Source organism: Euleptes europaea, chromosome 2, assembly GCF_029931775.1.
Source record: "Euleptes europaea isolate rEulEur1 chromosome 2, rEulEur1.hap1, whole genome shotgun sequence".
NCBI classification, from domain to species: domain Eukaryota; kingdom Metazoa; phylum Chordata; class Lepidosauria; order Squamata; family Sphaerodactylidae; genus Euleptes; species Euleptes europaea.
The window spans coordinates 42,951,366-42,975,413 of NC_079313.1; the positions used below are offsets into that span (position 1 = coordinate 42,951,366).

Here is a 24,048-nt window from a genome sequence, read left to right on the forward strand (position 1 = left end):
AAAGAAGCAGGTAAAGCTTCCCTTTTACAGAATATCCTGCCCTTGAAAAGTATGCTAAATTTCTGCAGCTGCTGAAAGCCCTTCTTGGGAGGGGGGGAAAGCTAACTATCTTACTGAATTCAAGGTTGCCAACTGCTTGGGGGGAAATGTCCTGTACCTTGAACAGAGCTTTGATTGGATGTTATGTACCAAGTGACGTAATTTACCTCTATGCTATGAAAAGCTTCAACAGTCAATTTCCATATATTAAGCCTCTATTAAAACATAGGGTTGCCAATTAAGGATTGGGAAATTCCTGGAGAGGGTGGGGTTTGGCTGGGGTGAGGAGGAACCACAGCGGGATATAATACCATACAGTCCACCCTCCAAAGCAGGCATTTCTCCAGGGGAACTGGCTCTCTGGAGATAAGTTATTCTGGGAACTGTCCAGACATCACCTGGGGGGTTGGCAACCCTAATTAAAGGAACAGGATTATTTTACTCTAAGCCTGCTGGCAATTCTAACTGCATTTAGGAAGCTGATCCTGAATGTAACATGCTCTCCCTAAGGGTCTATACAAAAGATTTTTAAAATTATAGCATGTAACTAACTTGACCCCTCTTTTTCTTGATGACACATGTGGAAAAAAACCTTAGTCTTCCTTTCAGATAAACAGGGTAGTTATTTTGGTGTGGTCTTCCTCAAATGCTACATCTTGTTTGTCCTGCCCCCCTTCTAATATTTAGAATCGGGATAGTAGTGAACAATTATAGCACATTTGGTAAGCTTCTCTTATATTTCTAAGGTTGCAGCAGACCAAAAACAAAAAGGACCCATCCAACTGTGATTAGCAGCTTGATTTGCAAATATCAGCATGTAATATATTTATTTAGTATATTTTATCCCACTGTTCTTCCAAGGAGCTCATGGTGGTGTACATCATTCTTTCTTCCTCCATTTTTATCCTCACAACAGCAACCCTGTGAGGTAACTTAGGCTGAAATAAAGTGAATGGCCCGAGGTCAGTCAGCAAGCTACATGGCAGAGTTGGGTTTCAAACCAGGGTCTCCCACAGAGTTGCCAACTCTGGGTTGGAAAATTCCTGGAGAATTGGAGGTGAAGCCAGGGGAGGGACCTTGATAGGGCATAATGTCATAGATTCCAACTTCCAAAGCAGCTATTTTCTCAAGGGGAACTGATCTATAGTTTGGAGATCTATTGTAATTCCAGGAAATCTCAAGGCCCCACCAGGAGACTGGCTGAGATAAATATGCACAGGTACTAAAATAGTCTGGCTGAGGAAAGGATAGTACAAGGCTCTCAAATATTTGCAAAAAACGTGTATTGACAAATACAAAAGTGAAAGTGCTGACGTGTATCAAAGGAAACTTAACTATTCTATAAACGGACTCGATACAAAAAAGTAGCAGCTACTCAAATGACAACGACAATATGTACAAACACACAAGCCAACTGTAATAAATAAAGATCAATTCATATGCCTTAATTTCTAGTCAAAAAGACTATTTCAGTTCATAAGTCTCTCGTTCCTTGCGGGAAGAAGGATAGAAGGCAGAAGACAAAAGACGGGGGAGATCGGAATGCCATCTGGATGCTTTGCGTTTTCGCCGCCGCCAGGGCGGCTTCTTCAGCTCTCCGTGTACGAGGAGACGAGGCTCCGTCCCCGTCTTTTGTCTTCTGCTCCGCCTCGACTTATTGACCAGTCCTTATTAATGACCTTATTGATCAGTCCTTATTAATGACCTTATTAATCAGTCCAATGCACTTGCAAAGCAAGTCATTAACCCAACTTGTAACTTATATGTATTGCCCTTTGGAGGTATATTGTTGTTTTATCTCTGTCTTTTGGTATGCCAGTAAAGGTTAATGAAATGAAATGAAAAATGCAAAGCAAGTCAGATGGGATGGGGTAACCATGGCACCCCTAAGGCCTTGGAAGGAGTTCATGGCTGGACAGCAATTTGAAGTAGAGCTTTAGACATTGCCTCTTACACTGAACTACTTAATTTCTTCTATTGTTTTCTTCCTGAGGCTTAAAATGATGTTTCACCATCTGGTACAAATACAGTGAGAGCTTTCTGCTTATTTCACATTACTGACTCTCCCCCACCCCCCTCTCTGAGCTCCTCTTTATAGCCTGTAGCTGTACTTTCCCTCATGTTATCTTTGGACAGTTCTTCTAGAGGAAAGGAGAGGAAGTAGCAGAGGGCGCCAAATTGACTGACTGAAAGCTTCTTCCTAAGGAAGGCTTTCACTTTTCTTCTGTTTTGTGGGTTTTCCTGCCATGGAAATTCCAACCTTGCCCCCTCCCCAGTCCAGAATCTCTATAAAGAAAGAGATGTCGGTCCTGGTGTGCCACTTTTCCTTTCTGAGTGGGTGTTAGAGCAAACCTTTTCAAATCCTTGGGCCACCTTTTGAAGAAACAGCATTCATTAGCTGTTAGATATTGAAGCTGCTTCCTTTGCCATAGCAATTTCAATTTAAAAGCAAGAACAGCCAACGGGTACAAATGGCCAGAGTAATTTCCACAGTGACCGCGCTTTTATTCTTCTTCATGAACTGTGAGTCATTTTGCTTTGTTGCTTGATATTTGGGGGAAGTGGGGAGAAGAAATCAGCCTCCGCTTTAAAGATATACTACCATAGCTGTATTTGAGATGGATGTTGGTTCGTTTTGAAAAGGGCCATAATTATTAATGATGGATTTTTTTAAAGTTATTACATGCTGATCTTGATTGTATGATAGGTGTATACTGTCGTTGTTTTACAACTCAAATTATTTATACTAGAAAGAATATGATAGAATATAAACTTTCAAAAGGGATCCTTAATAATAAATTGCAGACAGCCTAATCCTATCCATGCTTACTTGGATGTAAATCTCACTGACAACAATGGTGCTTACTGTCAAGGAAGCATGCATAGAATGGCAGCAGTCTGATATAATTTCCCCCAAAACAGGGTTTTGATTGAATGGAAGATGAATTAAGCATTAAATACGATTAGTGAAATGGGCAATTACTTAATCAACTGTCACTGCTGTGAATTTACATGAAGACTTTGGAACCTCAGCCCTGATTTGAAAATGTAACTATTTGTTTAGATCCTTTGCTTACTCAGATATCCCATTGAGTTTAATGGGACTTACTCCCAAGTAGGTTGGTTGAGACTGCAGCTTCAAGAATGAAGTTTATGTGAAAAGTAGATCAAATTCATGAAACCTTTTCAATAAAAATACAGGTGTGCCTGCAAGTATACTCCAGGTGGGCTTGTAAACATTGCTGATTTATACCAATCCACACATTTTAGTGTGATTTATACCAATCCACACGGGTTGGATCTGATCAACAGTCAGACATGAGTTGGAGGTTCTTCTCAGTTCCTACACTTGCAATACCCAATTCAGATGAGGTCCATGGGGCGTGTGGAAAAGCGGCTTCAGTCCCCCACATACTATTTTCAGTTGGGGAGTATTATTGGGACCTATTGGGGAAACCAACATGTTTCCCATGGAACATTTGGTCTTCCTCAATGGGCCAAATACTGATCCCTGGACCATTTCAAGTCAGGAAAACTGTGCGGGGGTGAGGGAGGCTGGAGCTCCTTCTCTACATGTGCCATGGACCTGATCCAACTCTGGCACCCCATGCACATAAATTAAAAAGATATCTGCAACTCTCAGCTGACTGTTGGTGTCCCAGCACCCAACATGTGAACTCTGTAATGTGTGAATCAATTTAGGTGATGGTTAAATCCCAACTATCAGGTTCAGGTAAACTTTGAACTGTACTTTGAACAGTCTTATGTTCCAATCCCAGCAATATTTCCTTGGGAATGTCTAACTGGTCTTGGTGGGATTTACCTCCAAGAAAGGATAAAAGTATATGGACCTAGAAGACCCATGATTAGAAGCTCCAGTGGCTTGAGGAGCCTGATTCAGAGTGGGGTTGTAGTGAATTAACCTTTTCCCCGTGGATTTACCTGATGCAAAACCTCTCCCTCTCTCTCCAGAAAAATACAGCTACTTCTATGTTTTCATCTATAGGAAAAACAAAACTGGAGAAGAGGGGGGAAATGAGATCTGGAAAGTGGCACAATGGGAAAGGTTAATTAACATACACTCAGTATTGCCCATGCAGCTCCCATGGCTACTTCTAGTATTTTAAAACCTGCAGGAGACTTCCTGGATCCTGTCTAATTTGTCCTTCAATATGCTTAGTGCAGGCTGAATCAACTAATCTCACTTGGGTGTCATCCAGCAGACCTTAGTCATGCCTAAATTCTATTGAAAGCAGTGGAATGGGCTTTTCCCCTTCCAAGATTTTTCAGACACAGATTGTTAAAGCCCGGTAATGGTTTTAACAATTCTGTTCAGTTCAGCAGCTCTTGATATGGCAGCTACGTAGTGCAACCTTTATGCAAAGTTAGTTCTGTGTAAACCCATTGATTACAATGGGCTTCAGCAACCATATATGTCACTGTCTGATTATTATTATTTTAAAAAACAAAACTCTGGGAGCTAATTTTCAGGAACTTGGGGTCTGATTTGGATCTGAACTGTGGGACAAAAGGAGAAGGGAGTTGTCAATCTGAAATGGCCCCATTGTGTGCTGTTTGCCCCACTGGAGGAAACAGGCAGGTACTGTTATCAGGTGTTTATACAAGGGAGAGGGAAGGCTAAACCCGCCCCATTCTTGTGCCACATTCACAACTAATTCTGCATAGGATTGTACTAATAATGAAGGTGAAAATACATTAAACATTTTTTTTGTCTACGTGCAATTTAGTATCATGCAGCCAAAGAAATGAGGGATACCTTTTGCCTCTTCCAACCATGTAATGACATATCTCAAACAGGTTAACTGTGTTGACTTCTGCAAATACTTGTCCAAATGGCTGGAGATGGGTTGCTAATTTGCTCTTAACCCATTTGAACACCTGTCTGTCAATTTGATGAAGAGCAGCAGACAGGCAGATGTAGCCCACCGATGCTGATCCATCTGACTGTGTTTTTTCTTCTTCTTTCTGGTGTTTCAGCCAAGGCATTTGATGTTAAGGAGATTGTGCCAGGCGGTGAGGTTGCCGCAGAGATAGGCAGCAAGCTGGTGCTAAATTGCAATGCGACTGGCTGTGAAGCCCCAACTTTCTCTTGGAGAACCCAGTTGGACAACCCATTAGGAGGGATCGTGAGCCACCAAGGGAGCAGTTCAGTCTTGACTATGGATCCTGTTAGCTTTGCAAATCAGCATGATTATCTTTGCAGTGCCTCTTGTGGGGACAACAATAAACAAAGGACAGTCAGCATTCGCATTTTCTGTAAGTTACGCATTGTTTTGTTTTTGATTCTCACTCACAACTATCCTAAATAATCCCTCTTGGATAAAAAGCTAGCTTTTGAAAAATCCAGAATTTTAAATTTTTAAAAATCCAAAAAATGTTCTGTCTCACTTTCTCTGTTGCTTGGGGGTGAAGGGTAAAGCTTTTGGGGGGGCGGTCATCAAAGTGCAACTGACTTATGGCAACCCCACAAGGCTTTAAAGGCAAGGCTTTAAAGGCAAAAGTTCAGAGGTGGTTTGTCATTGCCTGCCTCTGCGTAACAACCCTGGACTTCCTTGTTGGTCTCCCATCCAAGTACTAACCAAGGGTAACCCTGCTTAGCATCTGAGATCTGACAAAATCAGGCTAGTCTGAGCCATCCAGGTCAGAGTAGTTAAAGCTAGTCTGTACTTTACACACACTGTGCTGATATTTTTATGTTCAGAAGCTTATGTACTTAAATTATCCCTTTCTTCCTGTAAAAAGCAATCTGCCATGCTCCCAGCAGTAGCCTCTAAAGGGAGATATTTTTCAGGATCAGTTTCATTTTAAACATAAAAGTTATATTTGAAAAATTCCCCCTGAGCAGGGGGTGGGGAGGTCATAGCTGGGCAGATCAGGTGAATGGGGTTGACCACTACCACAGCTCCACATGTTTCAGAGATGAGTTTCCTTGCAACTGACATGTGAGGCCGTTAACCTATGGCAAGTTTTGCAATTTTTTGTCCCTCCCCTGTTTTACGCCTTTCGATCACGTGTTCAAAAAATTGAATGCATGGTCGAGAAGGCATGCCTCCAGCTGACTGGAGGTGGGGGAAGGAGGAGGGTAGGGGGGAGAGAGGCGCAGGCTCCGGCGCTCTTCCTCTGTGGGTGGAGGCGGTGGCAAGTTCCCGAGCGGTGAGGGGAGAGGCGGAGGAGGGCAAGGGGGGAGAGAGGTGTGGGCTCCGGCGCTCTTTCCCTATGGGTGGAGGCAGCGGCCAGTCCACTACTGCCGCCTATCTCCCTCTAGGCCCCTTCACCCTCTTGTCTTCTCCTCCTCCCACAGTGTAAGGAAGGAAGGGGAGTCAAACCCGCGCACATAAAAGCACCTAAGAACACTCACAATTGTAGTGACCTTTTTTTTAAAGCACGAAAAGGCAGGGATAGGAAAACCCTGGTAAGTTTCGGGGGAAGCGGCCATGTGTTTAGTCTCCCACAATTCACCACATTTGCGGGAGACTCGCATGACAAAACAGCCATGCGTTTTTGGCCTGTCTCACCTGGGAATCCAGAAACAACATGTTACAAATTGGAATGTGTACTTTGATCCTTCAGGATCATTTCCTCATGGTTTTTTCTAAAAACACATGGGCATTCATATGTAACTCTGCAGAGTTTCAGAGTCTTCAGGCTGAGATGAATACTTTTTATGGAAGCTTCTTAATGCCATGTTTCTTATGGACATGAGATAGCAAGTTATGCCTTAATCTGAAGTAGCCCATGCTGAAAACAATGGAGGTCCGGACAACTTTGAGAGTAGACTAAATCCCCAGTCTTATTTCAGATGTTGCTGGAATCTCTATAATAAATTTTCTTCATGTATTCTTTTAGCATTTCCCAGTGATCCCATTATTGAGACCAGCGGCCCACTTGTTCTTGGGAAACAAGCTAGCATCACCTGTAGAATTTTGAACATATATCCTCCTGATGGACTGGACATAAAGCTGAAGAAAGGAGAGGATCTCATGGCTGGGACAGAACAATTTGAAGATCCTGTGACCAGGCCTTTAGAGACAAGAAGTTTGACAACTACCTTTACGCCCACTGAGACAGATATTGGGGAAAAGATCACTTGTGTGGCTAGGCTGTCAGTTGAGGAGATGGAATCCAAGCAAAGGCAGACGATGCACATACTTAACGTGAATTGTAAGTGTATTGAAGCAATGAGCTTGGGGGGCAAATTATATGCATATTGGTGTTTGAAAGCTTGGGATACATCATTGTACTTCTCATAGGCTCAGGAGTCCTGCACAAATCTAAAGATTAGTGCACAAATCCAAAGCTAAAGCAAAGCACATCTCAACCCCATTAATTTCAGTAAGAGATGGCTAAGCCTAAAAGGTTTGGTTTAAAGCTGGCTTGTAGCCAATATGTCTTTTAAAAGCAAGGCTGAATGTATAATTGTTGTGATTATGCACTGCAAACATAGAAATCAATATGGAGTGAGCCAACTTTCATTTTTAAATAAATGCTACTTCCTAAGGTTACTAAGATAGGTTTGAAACTGGAGAAATCTCAGGAGCTGCAAGGAGAGAAGGGCAGAATTTCCAAAAAAGAAATCTCAATGTGGTCACAGTACAGGATGCCACATTGCAGTGATCTAATGTTTCTCAGATCCATTCCTTTCCATTTGGATCCATGAAACCAAAAAGTGCATGCAAAATGTGAAGTAATATAATTGACTATAGCTGTAATGTTCACATGTATGAATCCAACCAAGACTTGGTATTGGTTTAAGCGATACCTGCCAAGTATCTGTGGCTGATTTAGGAACATAGAGGGTAATGGTTTGTCACTAGCATGGTACATTCTGAGGCCATTGGACAAAGTGGAGGCAGAAGCTGGCACTCCTCCATTATACCTGGACCCAGCTCTAACTAGGGAATCTCTTCCAATCAGTTTTTGTTTTAACATTTTACTTTTAAAAAAATGTGAACTGCTTTGAAAATCCTTGTGTGGCAAAGTGAAGAAATAAAACATGGTCTACGTTTGGGAATTCTTTATACTGCACTGGCTTTTGGTTTAGGGGATTATTCTTACAAGAAGAAGAAGAGTTGGTTTTTATATGCCAGCTTTCTCTACCACTTAAGGTAGAATCAGACCGGCTTACAATCACCTTCCGTTCCCCTCCCCTTAACAGACACCCTATAAGATAGGTGGGGCAGGGAGAGTGTGACTAGCCCAAGGTCGCCCAGCTAGCTTCATGTGTAGGAGTGGGGAAACAAATCCAGTTCACCAGATTAGCCTCCGCCGCTCATGTGGAGAAGTGGGGAATCAAACCCAGTTCTCCAGGTCAGAGTCCACCTCTCCAAACCACCACTCTTAACCACTACACCACGCTGGCTCTCATTATTGAATTGTTGTCTGTGCTTCAAGTATTTTTCACAGAGAAGCAATTTATAAATGTCAATAACTCTGGATATATACTAGTGTGTCACAGCGGAATGCTGCAGCTGACACCCTCCATGTTTTTGAGTGATGACTTTTAACAGCAGCACTATGTTTCACTAATTTAACACGCTGACTTTTTCTTTCTTCAAGATGGTCCACGGAAAACTCACATCACTGCGTCTCCAGGTACCACCCTATTGGAAGATGGCACACTGCTGCTTCACTGTATGACTGAAAGTAATCCTCCAGCAAGGATTGTATGGAAGAAACAGCTGGCTAATGAAACTCTGCAAAGCATTGTAAAAAATCATACCTTGTCAATTCCAAATGTTCAGTTTGATGATTCTGGAGTCTACATCTGTGAAGTCACAAATGAAGTAACCAACAAAACAGAGAACAGAACAGTGACTGTTTCTGTACAAGGTATAAAATTTCATAGGTGGTGCATTGGTCTTGCCAGTTTGGGGTAAAATGGACAGGTTTTTAGAATGGATGTATAGAGTTGGGGGTCCAGGCTCTTGACTCCCTGCAGTCTTTGAACCATATTTCCCCTTTTTTCATAGTCCTGTCTGCTCTGCAGAACAATCATTGGGTCCCTATGCATACAGATTTTCCATCCCCTTTATGGTGCTTAAAAAGGCACCATTGACTGTCCATTGATGAGACTAGTTGCTAGGGACTGGAGTGGGCAGAGCGCGTTTAACTTTTAAGTCTGCACTAGTGCTCTAATTCTGCAAACAATGAGGTGCACATTTGTGTTTACCACACTCAGCAATCAATGAAGCTGAATGCCACTTTTGTAAAAGTCTGTAGGGAACAGACAGCAACGCTAGCTTTACAAATGGATGTTTATTCTCACACAGGTGCCCCCAGGCTGCAAGAATTTTCTATACTTCCTTCTGCAACAGTGAACGAAGGAGAAAGTGTTACACTACAGTGCTCTGTGCAAAGCAGCCCTGCTGCTCAGATTGTCATAAGAAGAAAATTGGCCAGTGAAGATGAGATACTTGATAGCAAAGATGGAATTGTTCATATCCCGCGTGTGACCCCTGATGAAGCTGGAAGTTATGAGTGTGAAGTAGAAAATAAATTTGGGAGAAGGAAAATGGCAGGAACACTAAGTGTGGAGTGTAAGTTGCTCTTGTTGAATATTATTATACCAAGCATTGATCTATCATTTCTCCATGCTAAAAGCACTTCACATGCACAATCAGGGTAATATCTCACAACCACCATGTAAGGTACGTCAGAATTATGTCAGTTTGTGTACACTGAACACAGACATGAGAACAGAAAAGGATTACATCTGCTTTTGCAATTGTTATGCTGGCCATTGACTGTATTCAATAAATGTTTACATCTGCTCAGCCCCAGCCCCTGCCTCTTGCACATTCAACATAAAACTGGCAGAGTTTACGTGCTTTATTAACTGCATGCATGTCAAGCTCTGTATGAAATAAGGAGTGCTGCATTTTCAGGGCTCTTGGTTGCAGGGGGTGGGGGGAGCCTATATGCAATCAGTCTGTGTATGTAGGCTCTGCCTGGGAGGGGCCGTGGCTCAGTGGAAGAGCATCTGCCTGGCATGCAGAAGGTCCCAGGTTCAATCCCTGGCATCTCCAGTTAAAGGGACGAGGCAAGTAGGTGATGTGAAAGACCTCTCTGCCTGAGACCCTGGAGAGCTGCTGCTGGTCTGAGTAGACAATACTGACTTTGATGGACCGAGGGTCTGATTCAGTAGAAGGCAGCTTCATGTGTTCATGTGATATTGTGCTGGATGCAGGTAGGCTGGGGGTAGAGCCAGAAGTCAAAGACCTGTCCTCATTATGCACACATCCATTGTTCACACTTACCATGCATACAATCTTGATTTCAGATATAACAAGTTGTGATGGTATTGGCTTTATCAATGAAACTTGATAATGACTTTTTTTAAAAAGTTGGCATTTTGATAAATAAAACTTTAAACTTCAAAATTTGCACATCGTAGTTCAACATTCTGTTCGTTTTTGATGATCAGATTTTTATCATTGAATTTGATTAACACCGCTATTTTTTTATTCTTAGCTCTTTCTTCAACTGCTGCAACAGTTACCTATCGACAAGAAAACGTTACTGAGGTGGAGGATTTTGATAGGAAGAGTGCAACCTATCATACTCCACAAGACAAGAGTGGCATTTTGGAAAACGAAACTTCATTTGCACCAAAGGACATAAATTCCACGTTGTATGGATTATCCAGAAATGATACAATCACATATGATACAATCACATTTTCCAGAAATGATACAATCACATATGCATTGGATGGTTTTGGTGTCACAAATGGTACAGAAGAGATAGAAATTATCATAGGTATGTCATTTTGTGCATGGAATGATGCATTCTGGATAGTTTCTGTCTGTAGATCATACTTATTTATATTCTGCTTTTCTTCCATCATGGGACTCAAAGCAGAGCCTGGATGGGTTCCTAGGAGGTCTCCCATTCAGGCACTGACCACTTAGACCTGCTGACCTTTAGCTAGGTGACTATATCGTGTCCCTTTAAAGTGAATTCTGGGACCCTTGGATTCTGCCCTTACGTCCAGACTCTCACATTAGTAAGCCTATTTTGCACCCTTGCCTGGGGCAGGTGCTCCCCTCTTCCAGTGCTAGTTTTACTGCTGCAATAGGACATTGAAAGGTCACAAACTAACCATGACAGAAAATGACAGAAAGTAGTGAAAGAGTGCAGAGATTGGAAAAAGGAAAGTGGAAGAAGGCAAACTTTTCGGCAGGTGTCTTGTTTGATGGAGGATTGCTACATATGATACCAATAGCATTTGAGTGGGAGGAGAGGTAGGGCACTATGGCGGTAGGGGTCAAAATGCCCTCTGGCACCACCCCCCATGACTATGGTTACCCCCCTCCAGGTGGGACCTGCAGTTCTCCTGAAATTACAACCAATCTCCAGAATTTGGAGATCAGTTCTCCTGGAGGAAATGGCAGTTTTAAAGGGTGGATCTATGATGTGCCCTAGGGATCAAATCTTTGCTGAGCTACTTCCCCAGGTGCCACCTCAAATCTTCAGCAATTTCCCATTTTGGAATTAGCAATCCTACCCCCGACTGAATGCCCTCCTTGGCAGGCTTGCAGTTGCTTCTTCCTCACCAGGGAGTGGGGCAAGAACTTTTTTCTGGCTAATGGGTAGGGAGGACAGTTTCCTGCAGTAGCCTTTGATCATAGGATGGTCCTGTAAATGTGGAAGATTTATCTTAATTAGCTTTTTCATTTCCTTTCCCTTCCATTCATGCAGTCAATACAGAAGAACTGGATTATGTGACTCCCATGATCGTCGGGGTTTCTTCTGTCGCAACCGTTGCAGGCCCCATGGCGGCAATATTGGTTTACATTTCCAGGAAGGCAAAGATCAATGGATCCTACAGTCTTGTAAGCTCACTGAAACCACAAGTATAAAGATAAAACAGATTACAGATTTTCTAAGAGCTGAACAAATGGACAATGCAGTTGTCCCTCTGAACCTTCAGCGGCCTTCAGTGTCATTCAGTGTGAGACGCATCAACTTCTCCTGACTTGCAAAATCAGGCACTTTAACAAGAATGTTGGTTTTTGTAATGAAGGAAACTGAATGTAGGGGCAATCGGTGGGTGAGAATACTGGCAATGAACATCAGGACAATCCTTTATTTCCTAGTAAGCTACCTGCAAAGAACTCCTGGGAGCATTCAGCCTTCCTTCTGTATAGTGTATAATTTCCAGAATTTATTTATCATAAAGTGCACAGAACTGAAAATAAATTTCAGAACTTGCAATAAGCCTGTGACTACTGTATAAAGAAATTGTCTTCTGGAAGAACGGAAACAATAATTGACACAGTTCAGAAAAGCATGTTGTTTTAAATTATTACGGACTGTATTTCTTTTGCATATGGGAATAATCCAGCCTAGATGATACAATAAAGTCCTATTGGTTTCAGTCTAAGATATTAAGTATGCACTCAGTTCTTCCACTGAGATAAATAGGTCTTTACAGTGTTTAACATTGGTAATCTATGTATTTATTAATATGTGTTCATGAAAAATTATCCATATGTATATATGTGTGTGTGTATAGGAGTATTGTATAGGAGTGTGTGTGTATATAGGAGTATAGTAGTGCAAATGAAGGAGAGAATGTATGTGTGTATACACACACACACACATTCTCTCCTTCATTTGCACTACTATACTCTTTGTGCTTCTGAGAAGCTACACCAATGTGAACTACAATTCTCTTAGAATTCTCAGCCCCCTCACCAAACTACAGTTCCCAGGATTATTTAGGGGAAGTTGCAACAGTTTAAACTGGTATAAAAGTGATAAGCTGACAGCCCATTCCTGAGGCTGGGGGCCGAATCGCCTTAGGTTGGTGTCCATGCCACTTGCGCTGTGCAAACTGGCAGGGATGCCGGCATAGTGCCACTTAAACTGGCCCCCCGGAACGCGGCAGCAGCGTGGCCCTTGGACACCCTCCCACTGGCATCCGCTCAGCGAAAGTCTCTGCGCCAACATCCCGGGAGGCGTTCCTGGGGCATTCCAGGGGTGGAGCTGCCTTCTGGCAGCTTCCAAACCCCTTTCAGACCAGGAATGCCCCCTGAAGCAACAGCGGTGCAGCGCCACCTTTTTGTGGGCGCAGCATCGCTGTTTTCAATGGGGCTTCCCCCCCTTTTTTAGTTTTTAAATACCCTTTTTTTAGCCTTGCAGCGGCCGGGAAACTTCATTGGAGGTGCCGCTGCAGAGCCTCGGCCACGCTGTCCCCGGCTGCTGCTTCTGTCAGGAATGAGCTGTTGGTGTAGGTATTTTCTGTTGTTTCATTCTAGATGACTGGCTAAAATTAAAGCTGGAATCCTTCTGAAAGTGAGATTTACTTCTAAATAAACACATACTGCTGCACGGTATCCCTCACTTATACTAAGTGGAACTGATATCATGGAAATGGAATTTATGGACAGACTATCTCCTTAAAGTGTTAAAAAAATTGAATACACTGTGGCTAATTATTTTCAGAGGCTGTTACCGCACTTGTATTCCCAGCAATGTATTAAGAGTTTGAAAACATTATAAAAAATACTGTTCGCACTTTGGCCCCTTTAGCTGAGAAGACGTCTTCCAACCATTTATAAGCCGTGGTATCCAAAAACCCTTTTAAAGCGATGTTTTTTATAACATTTTCAAACTCTTAATACATTGCTGGAAATACAAAGTGCGGTAACCCCCAGAGTTTACCCTGGTATATACTGTCAATTATATTTTACAGAAGGAAATTTGCACATTCTAAATGTGAAACTACCATTTTGTTACCATGAAAGAGGATGTTCTCAATTTAAAAAAAAAGCATGATAACACTCTGTTATGTTTTTGGTACTTTTACTACTTATACAATAATATTTAAATATGTTGAAGTATAATATTGTCTTTTGTGATAGAGCATACTGATGTATTGTGGGTGGTTTTTTTTTCTATTTCTTGTCTGTTAATCCACGTTTTTCCTCGACAATGAAGTAGCCAAAATGCTGCAAATTGATGATGTTTGAGTTTTGTAAATTTAAAAAGTTTATTTCTTTTTAAGATTTACTGTATTTTGTGGAACTTGCTTAACTTCATAAATTTTCTATAATCTGCAAATGGTTCACAGTGCATCCACCATTCCTACTGCACTTAATGTATTTTTGTGCACTGGAAAAATGATGGCCATAGTTGTGGTTCCTGGGTAGATCTGTTACCATCTTGAGTGCTAATAAAAGAGCACTTATTTTCTGCCATGGGTGCCAAAATGTCTTGAAACAACCTTGGTAAGATCCTGTTTTGAAAGAGGAAATGGTGTTTCTAGACATGTGCTTTATCCTGCAATTGTGGTACTTTTACTGGTGACTATCAGCTTCTTGTGCCACTGTGCCTGACATTTCAACAGTGTGGTTCTCTGCTTATCACTGATAGTCTATACCAGCCACTTTAGCATGAAGGAACAGTAATCCCTCTGCTGGCATGCTTATGGTAGGAGCTGAGTACCATGTCATAAACCTGCTTTTTAGAGATCTCCGTGTTGCTCCAACCCCACCTGTGCATGCAGAATGTGTCCTAGACTTCTCTAGGCCCAGATATACACCTTCATATATTTTTTCTTGAGTTAAAACTTAAGTTATCAAAAACAGATGGCCCCAGGTCAGCATGTAGCTCAGTCCCTTGAATGTATACCTTCATGTACATGAGAAATGGCCAGGATCCTCACCTCCTTTTTCTCAGTCTATATGATAGCATGAGCTTGCCTGGTTTTGAGGAAACTTATTCAGAAAGCCTCTCTCAGTCAAAGGACCCTTTTTATAGTTTTCTTGCTAAGCACATATAAAAATGTATTGAAACGAATGTACAGAAAGTTGAACACAGGAAATAAAAGAAAAAATCTCACTCTTCAGACAACCATTCCCTAAGAGATTATCAGGGTTGCATCCCAGTAGGCCCTTAGAGTTTACAAAAAATACTAAGGCTTGTGCCTTTTGGGCCCCTATTTCAGGGATTCTGCAAGAGTGGAAGGCATCTGTTCAAAACAGGTTTTAGCCAATCAATTTTTTTCCTTAGGATCCTAGGGAGTTTTGTGCATGGGTCCAAAATGTTGAGATAAGATTCAGGCAGAGAGGAAGGGTTTTCATGTTTTAGCATAGCTGCAAAGTACCAGCATCTGAGGTCTTTTATGCATAAGAATTTTACCTTGGGTTCGATGCTCCCTTGACCCACACTTTTCTGATCTGATTTCTCAAAATCTGATGTATGGTGGTTGTTTGCCATAAAGAAAGTCCTGGAGTATCAGGAGTAAGTTTTTGTAATGCAGAATCACCAGCACAAATCCAGAGCATCTGAGTCCCTGCCCCTTGAAAACACTGCTTTGTAATTGGCTGTAGCCTGCAACGGGATGTACTAAAAGGAATGACAGAATTGCCTGCTGGAAACAATGGGAGAGGCTGGAAGGCCCATTGAAGATCATGGGAGCCAGGATTGACTTGCATGGGCTCCACTGAAATATGTTACAGCACAAAAACAGTTGCAAAGAAAATGAAGAATGGATTTTCCATTAAGGTTACTTGGCCCAGATAGACTATTCTGGCACTGGATTGACAGTCCCCAGAGTGAACCATCATTCCACTCTGAGGCTGTCATTCCAGTCCCAGAACACTTCTGCTACTCCCAGAGGGTGTCATTCCACTCTGGGGCTGTCATTCCAGTCCCTGAGCACAGATTCTGTTCCCTGGGTCTGACATTCCACTCTGGGGCTGTCATTCCAGCGCCAGAGTAGTCTATCTGGGCCAAGTGACCTTAATGGGTGGGCACGAGGTCAAATCTGAGGGATGGAAAACTCATGCATAACTCCAAGGAACAACTGGGTCAGTCCAGGGACGAACGTAAAGGACCTGAGAACAGTTCCAGACTGTTTCCCTTAAAGTTCTAGATAAACTGGATCTTGGTAAGCTGCTTTGAATGACTGTGGTAGCAGGCCTCATTCTCTTTATTGTATAGTCAAGTCTTTAATCTGTACATAACCAGCAAAGTTGCAAAAAGTCTAATACACAGGTATATCTAACCCACCATCCAAATGCAATGGATGGGATACAACACCCCACAATAAAATTTAAAGCTGACTATAAATATAAAATACACATATAAAGCCCAAAAAATCACCTAAATAAAGTTATCTTTACTAGCTAGCCCTTCATTTACCGTATATACTCGCGTATAAGCCGAGTTTTTCAGCCCAAAAAAAGGGCTGAAAAAGCCGGCCTCGGCTTATACGCGGGTCAATACGGTAGAGGGGGGAGGGAGGAGGGGGAGGGAGGGGGGAACTTACCGCCGCCATCTTTTCTCTGCCGGGAGCGGCTTCCAGAGGCCCTCTGCGGCCCCGGGGAGGGCGCTCGGCCGCCCCCGCCGCCTTCTCCCGGCCGGGAGAGGCCTCTAGAGGCCCTCTGCGGCCGCGAGGAGGGCGCTCGGCCGCCCCCGCCGCCTTCTCCCGGCCGGGAGAGGCCTCTAGAGGCCCTCTGCGGCCGCGGGGAGGGCGCTCCGCCGCCCCCGCCGCCTTCTCCCGGCCGGGAGAGGCCTCTAGAGGCCCTCTGCGGCCGCGGGGAGGGCGCTCCGCCGCCCCCGCCGCCTTCTCCCGGCCGGGAGAGGCCTCTAGAGGCCCTCTGCGGCCGCGGGGAGGGCGCTCCGCCGCCCCCGCCGCCTTCTCCCGGCCGGGAGAGGCCTCTAGAGGCCCTCTGCGGCCGCGGGGAGGGCGCTCCGCCGCCCCCGCTGGGCCGCACCACTTCCTGCCGCCAGGAGCGGCCTGGGGGGGGGCCTCCTGCAGCTGCAGGAAGGCCACCCCCGCCGGATCCGCCGCTTCCCACTGCCAGGAGCTCAGAAGGTAAGTGTGCGGGGGGGGGGAGGGGTTATAAGCCGACCCTCGGCTTATACGCAGGTGCCTAATTTTTCCCTATTTTTGGGGAGAAATTAGGCACCTCGGCTTATACGCGGGTCGGCTTATACACGGGTATATACGGTAGGTCACCACTTTATCTTTGTGAATTTTAAAGGCTATAGCTAAAAATCTAGCACAATTCAATATAAACTCCGGGTTTGTCTCAAATAATAGTTTCTGGCTTATTTTGGCATTGGTAATTCCATGCCATCTCTTTTGTATTGGAGAAATAAGCTTCATTCTACTTGCTTCATAAAACCTACAGAGAAATATGATATGGTCCATCGACTCGATCCTCCCTGAGGGCATTCTCTTTATTTGGGTTCACACTATTTGCTTTGTGGTTATACTTTGTTTACCTCGGCATATTCTTGACAGCAGCTTCCAAGATGCTTCATTGGTCCCCCACTGGGTTGACAAGGCGCTGCTGCAAATGGTGGAAGTATGACATCTGTATGTTGATTTTTCTCTGCCCTTTCCTCCTCCTATCTGGGATGTGAGCAACGTGCGTCTATTTCCATGAAATGGTGTTTGGGGCTTTACTGTAAACTTGAAATAAGACAGGGTTGTTGTCATAAAACATATGGATCTGCCCATAACAAGTACAATAACAATGATAGTTCCCAGAGGTTCTTTCGACCACCTCAGAAAACATATACCTATTCTTCTTGGTTTTTCAGTTTGAGGAAGCTGATCTCTGAAGTATGGTAAAATAAGAATAAGTTTTTGTAATGCAGAATCACCAGCACAAATATGCAGTTTCTGAGTCCTTGCCCCTTGAAAACGCTGCTTTGTAATTGGCTGTAGTCTGCAAAGGGATGTACTTAATGGCAGGATTGCCCACTAGAAACATGGGATTGGCTGAAAGGCCCATTGAAGATCATGGGAGCCAGGATTGCCAGTTGACTTGCATGGCTCCATTGAAATACATTACAGCACAAAAACCGTTACAAAGAAAATGTGAAATGGGTTTTCCGTTAAAGTCACTTGGCCTCGATAGACTACTCTGGCACTAGATTGACAGCCCCCAGAGTGCATCATCATTCCACTCTGGGGCTGCCATTCCAGTCCCAGAGCACTGATTCTGTTCCCTGGGACCATTATTCCACTCTGGGGGCTGTCAATCCAGTGCCAGCTTAGTCTAAGCCAAGCCATCTTAATGGAAAATCCATTCCACATTTTCTTTGCTGTTTTATGCTGTAATGTATTTCAATGGAGCCCATGCAAGTGCAGCTAAATTGGTTCCTGATTAGGCAAACACTCGCTACCTCCCTGCCTCCCCCAGGCTCGACTGGAGGAGGAGGAGGGGGAAACCCCATATGCCTTATGCACACAAAACTACAATTTGAATCAAGTTGATCTCAGAGCAGACTTTAAATCTGTGGCTAAACAGCATTAGCAAAACCTGAGAAAAGTGTGGGGTGCGCACGAGGTCAACTCTGAGGGATGGAAAACTCATACATAACTCCAAGGAACAACCAGGTCAGTCCGGGGGCGAACATGAGTCAAAGTACATATGCATAAAGGACACAAAGCACCTTTCCTGAAGCACAGACAACAATCACAGGGCTGTTGAAAAAAAAATTCGATAAAGTTCAGCTTTGGCAAAATTCGGCCCGTTTAAATTCGGACCGTGCCGAAGTCCGAACTCCCCCGCTTCGGATCCGCGAACTTCGGCGCGAGATCGAGTTCGGGGGGAAATTCGGCCCCCCCCCCGCGGGCCTTCACGGGCTTCCATGAAGGCGCGCGGGGGGCTCTTTAAACATCTGCGCTTTCCAGCTGGAAGGCGCAGATCTGTTTAAAGCGCCCCCGTGCGCCTTCAGGGAAGCCCCCTGAAGGCGCATGGGGGGGTGGAACAGATCTGCGCCTTCCAACCGGGAGGCGCAGATCTGCTTAAAGGGCCCCCCACGCGCCTTCAGGGAAGACCCCTGAAGGCACACGGGGGGAACCCCGAATCTGCTGAATTTATTCGCCAAACCCCCGAAGTCGGCAAATTCGGCTCCCCCGTTTCCCGCCTTTTTTTTGTTTGGTTCGTCCTGAACTAAAAACCGCCGAATCGGGGGAAATTCAGCTGTTTTTCGGTTCGTGACGAACCGAATCGACAGCCCTAATCACAAGGAGTGGCCATGTCCTTCACATTGTCTTCTGGAACCAGAAGGCTCAGATTTTCCACCAGGTAGAATGGACAGAGTTTGATGGGAACAGAAGAGAGAATAATTCTTTTATTAGTAATCAGAGCCCTCAGATGCAAGGCGGGAGAACAGGCAACTTTGTGTTGGCTCTTGGAAAGGAAAGGTGGAGGTCATGTAAACTGTAAGAAAACAGATCTTCAACAGATTATTCACTTCTTAATGAGGACAACAGATGGAAACTAAAATGTGTTAACTTTAATATTAATTTGGCTATTTTATATTTATCGACATAGAGGTTTTAGATCTGGGAAAGAAAATTTTATTACTTATTTTTATTTCCCCCCCCTGCTCAATAGATGCTAGACACTTTATTGCTCAATGGGATTTTCTTCTGCCATAACCAGCAGCTTTAATTACAAGAAAATAACATTTTTAGGAAACCTTCCCTTCAACTAGGAATGTTCAGTTCCTCAGCACTCTGATATGTATTTGACAAAACTATCAGGGGTCATCTCCTAAAATCAGAGAGGACTGAGGAACATTAATATTCTTTGGTTGGAGGCTCTGGCTCCCAGCCAATATGTCACTTCAAGGCAAGCCTGTTATAGGGTAGACCCATTTAGAATAGTCAAACTCCAGACTCACAGCAATAACTTCTGCTAGGCTTTATTAGGTTTATACTTCTAGTTCATTTTATTATATTTCTGTTATATTCTATTATATTGTATTTGAATATCTATCTGCACTACCCCCTTAAAAAAACTCTATTCATTGGCTAAGTTTGGATTTATTAAGAGATTTCACACTACCAATTTCTAACCAGAGGAAATAGTCTGGCAAGGAAAAGCTTCTGTTAAAGGGTATCTGGAAGAAGCAAGGTGAACATTTATGATTTGCGTCCTTGAACACTAAGGACCAGTCCTCATTTAAGATCTTGTTCTGTAATTGTTTACAGCTTGCTTTCCGAATACTATTCCTTCCAGCTTTCAATCGCTCTATTGGAAGGGGAAATCCCCTTTTCTTCCCTCCAGAACATCCTCCATATTCCTCTTTTTGATCTTCTGTCTTCTTTCTCTATCAAATTGATCCTCAAATATTTCACCTGTAACTAGGGTTGCCAGGTCCCTCTTTGCTACCGGTGGGAGGTTTTTGGGGCAGAGCCTGAGGAGGGGTTTGGGGAGGGGAGAGACTTCAATGCCATAGAGTCCAATTGCCAAAGCGGCCAATTTCTCCAGGTGATCTGATCTCTATCGGCTGGAGATCAGTTGTAATAGCAGGAGATCTCCAGCTAGTACCTAGAGGTTAGGCAACCAAAATAAACACCTCTGTACTAATACCACTAGGTAAGGAACTAAGTACAGAAAGGGCTGGTATTGTAAATACTAATGAAACACAGCTGGTGTATAACAAGGTGTATTAAGTGCACTAAAGAACATACAAGAATGACCAAGACAAATACAAAAACTATATACAATGCTATCTAAATAGTCCCATAAGGGTACAGGTATCAAAAGTTCAATAAAGTATGAACAAGGAGAAAATCTTCATGTTGAAATTGCTAGGGAGATGATCGTTTCTGTTCTTCTTCAGTCCCGTTCAATTAAGATATGTATATATGCACATATTCACATTAAATCCATTCCATTCTCCCAAAGGGATGAAAGCAACTATGTAGACTAAAAATTGTAAGGTTCCAATTCAAGATACATCATTTCTGATACATAGTTGCACAGACAGTTTCACTGATTCAACTATTCCCAACGGGATAACAAAAGTAACTGAAACATACACTGATGCTGTACACACAGGAGGATTGTAAATATATAGGCAGCCTATAGATTACCAGTCCTTCCAAGTGGCAATGGCTGAAGAGCACAAACAACCACAAAGCATTTGTGCCTTTGCATGAATGGCATTGGGTGGGAGAGTGATGGGCAGCCCTCCGAATTAATTCTGTAGTTGAAAAGTCAGTCATATTAGCAACAAAGCCAGAAGGCAGGTCTGAAAGTGAATTAAATTTCTTACTCTCTCTTTAAGGTGATGTGAAGTAGAAGATGGCAGATACCCTTTAAGCCAGGCATGTCAAACTCATTTGTTATGAGGGCCGGATATGACAAAAAGTTCAGTTTGTTGGGCCAGGCCATGTGTACAATAAAATTTAATGGCAGGTACCGGAGACACAAACTTTATAGAAGACACAGGCAAAGCCAATTAATGGTACTATTTTTTTTTACTTTATTTTTTACTTAAAATACAAACATACTTAGCACAATAACACTCAGCTGGTGAGCCCACAGCAGACTCGCCAGCGCAGATTGGGAGTGAGGAGGGATGGCTGCCTCGGCTGGCTCATATGCTGGATAAGAGCTTTCAAGGGGCTGAATCCGGCCACCAAACCTTATGTTTGACACCCCGCTTTAAGACATTTTCTTTCCAGCACTCCATAGCATTCCAGACCAGCTTATTTTCATATCTGTCAGCAATCTGATTTTAGGGTGACTTTTGGCCTGAGAATACAGCGCAGCAAATCTTCATTTTCTCCCTTTCCTGCCAAACCCCATAAGAGGTGTGAGGAGGGTCTTTATTGCAATTGTTGGTAATTTATGGGGATCTTAAGAGAATTTTTAAAGGGAACAAATAACAAAGAAATATAATTTGGTGGGGAGGGGGTGGGGCTCAGAGGAAGAGCCTCTGCTATGCATGCAGAAGGTTGCAGGTTCAGTCCCCAACATCTCTAGTTTAAAAAGACCAGGCAGTAGGTGACGAGAGAGACCTTGCTCTGCCTGAGACTTTGGAGAACTGCTGCCTGTCTGAGTAGATAATACTGACTTTGATGGACTGCTGATCTGATTCAGTATAAGGCAGCTTCATGTGTGTTCATGTGTCATGGAAAAGGTTTTGCCTGCTCATTCTGTTACGTGACAAAGGAGAAACTGCAAAACAGACCCTTTGTGGCTTATAGAAGAAAATGCAGCTACATTCCAAGCATTCTAAACATGCAATTCTTTACAAAATATGTCCATGGGATAGGTCAAAAGTTGCAGAGAGCTGATGCCAGCATCTTGGGAGATAACAGTGTAACATTCATCCACTGATGTAGCAACAAAAACAGCCCGTTGTCCAATATGGGCAGGAATGAAAGTGGGCAATCGTTGGCTCATATATACTTCTATGATCACCCCAGAATGCTCCTGGTCTCCAGTGATATTTTCCAGTCACTCTAGAACTGAAGGAAATTATTAAAAGTTCTTGAGGTGTTCAACAGCAGAGGATGGGGCAGAATTATCTTTCTGTATACATGCACGTACTCTTCTACCAGTATCCAATCCAAGATGCAAGTTTAATATGTAAATAAAATGAGTCCTGCCTGTCTCCATCATGAATGTATTTCCCTTCATCTGAGGCTTTCTGACAATTAACACCTGAAAGAGGGGTCCTACATTCCCATATTTTCAGAGGCTAGATTGATGGGGAGCCAAGGCTTCCTAGCTTTGCCCAGCATTCTAAGGTTCATTCCAGTGTCTTTTTCTTTTTGTCTCTACTTTATATATACCTTTTCTTTCTTTTTCTTTCTTGTTAAAATTTCTACTTAGCCACTGGATTTTGAGCTTCGCCCCCTGTTGTGCTTTTTTTCTGTTTTTCTTTTAAAGAAGAATTTAAAAAAAATCATTCCAGTGTTTTCCAAGACCATTGGGTCATTGGATTGTTACATAACTTTTTTAAAAAAAGTTCCCTGAAGACTTTAACCAGTCTTCCCTGGGGACGTGTGTAATGGATCAGGAAAGGGGCTGAGAGGGAAAACACTTTCCCCAACACCCTTCCTTCCTGGACAGAAACCGTATCTCTCACTCACACTCTCTCACTCTCACTCACTCACTCACTCACTCTCTCCCTCTCTCTCACTCACTCATTCATTCACTCACACTCTCACACACACACACACATAGTGCCACTCTTCCCAGACACACAGAGAGCCATGTTACTGTCTACCCTTGGCTTTACCCTCCTCCATCTGAGAGATCCTTAAGGGGAAAGGAGCATCTATTTAGTAAACAGTATCCAATTGAAACAGGCTTTCAGAGACTCGTCCTTAGGAAAAACCAAAAGGCTTTATTCAGAAAGAAGCATCACTGATGGAAAGGAAAGAAAGGGGGGGGATTGAAAAACTCACTGTGATAATGCACAAGAGTCCAATGGCCCGCACTGCAGTCAGTTATTGGGGATGTTTTGGTTGTGTGCGCTGCAGATCCCTCTTGAACAATAAAAATAAAGTTGGCCCTTTTGATTATCCCAGCTCTGGTGTCAGCTCTCGTTATTACTCATCCGCTGACAATGTAACCAGGGCATGCACCACAGTGGCTAGATCTTTTCTGCCCAGGAAAGGTTGCAGCTGGCTAACCAGTTGAAGCTGATTCAAAAGCACTCCGTCCTGACCGCAGCTGCCACCTACTGCCACCTGAAAGGGAGAAATGGCCTGCTTTATATTGTCATTTAGCAACATTCTGGTTTTCCTTTTCTGTCCTATCGATGTTTATTCTTCTCTAGGGACTGTAATTGTTCTGCCAATCAGCAAGTGAACACATTGGTCCCCAAGGTGAAGGAAACCAGAAGAAGGGGGTTTGAACAGCATTTCAACACTGAAATGATTAGTTGGATTTTCTAAATAGTCTGTTGAGCTGAGGGAATGCAGTGTGAGGAAATCTGTTCTGTATCTTTGCATGCTGTCAGCAGGGAAGAAAGCAAGGGGTCAAAAATTGGCAACAATCCCATCAGAGTGAAGGACTCCCTTGAAAGTCTGTAACATATGAAGAGAAATTGTTCACTGTGGCACCGTGCACTGGATATTTCATTGCAACATTAATTTATAATAATGTGAAAGTAGCATCAAAAATGTATATTAAAAATTGATAATAAAATCCCCAGGTAGCCTCTGTTTCTGTGTTTCCCTGCTGGATATCAGAACTCAGAACTGGC

General features: G+C 43.3%; 2 protein-coding genes across 2 annotated transcripts in view; one reads left to right on the plus strand and one right to left on the minus strand.

Annotated features, from left to right (window-relative positions):
• RTCA (RNA 3'-terminal phosphate cyclase) overlaps nt 1-24,048 on the minus strand; it is a 197,415-nt gene that overhangs the window by 141,177 nt on the left and 32,190 nt on the right. The window lies entirely within an intron of this gene.
• On the plus strand, nt 2,389-11,921 carry VCAM1 (vascular cell adhesion molecule 1). The gene is made up of 7 exons (XM_056844732.1): nt 2,389-2,562; nt 5,038-5,316; nt 6,907-7,221; nt 8,617-8,889; nt 9,330-9,596; nt 10,531-10,818; nt 11,761-11,921. Exons 1-7 carry the CDS (start codon nt 2,511-2,513, stop codon nt 11,919-11,921), a joined length of 1,635 nt encoding a protein of 544 aa, XP_056700710.1. The 5' UTR covers nt 2,389-2,510.

Bases quoted from the DNA above. Each gene is read 5' to 3' on its own strand.
- VCAM1 (XM_056844732.1), top strand. From the start codon at position 2,511: ATGGCCAGAGTAATTTCCACAGTGACCGCGCTTTTATTCTTCTTCATG. The intron at 8,890-9,329 runs GTATAAAATTTC...ATTCTCACACAG, and splicing joins AGTGACTGTTTCTGTACAAG to GTGCCCCCAGGCTGCAAGAA. The intron at 10,819-11,760 runs GTATGTCATTTT...CCATTCATGCAG, and splicing joins AGAGATAGAAATTATCATAG to TCAATACAGAAGAACTGGAT.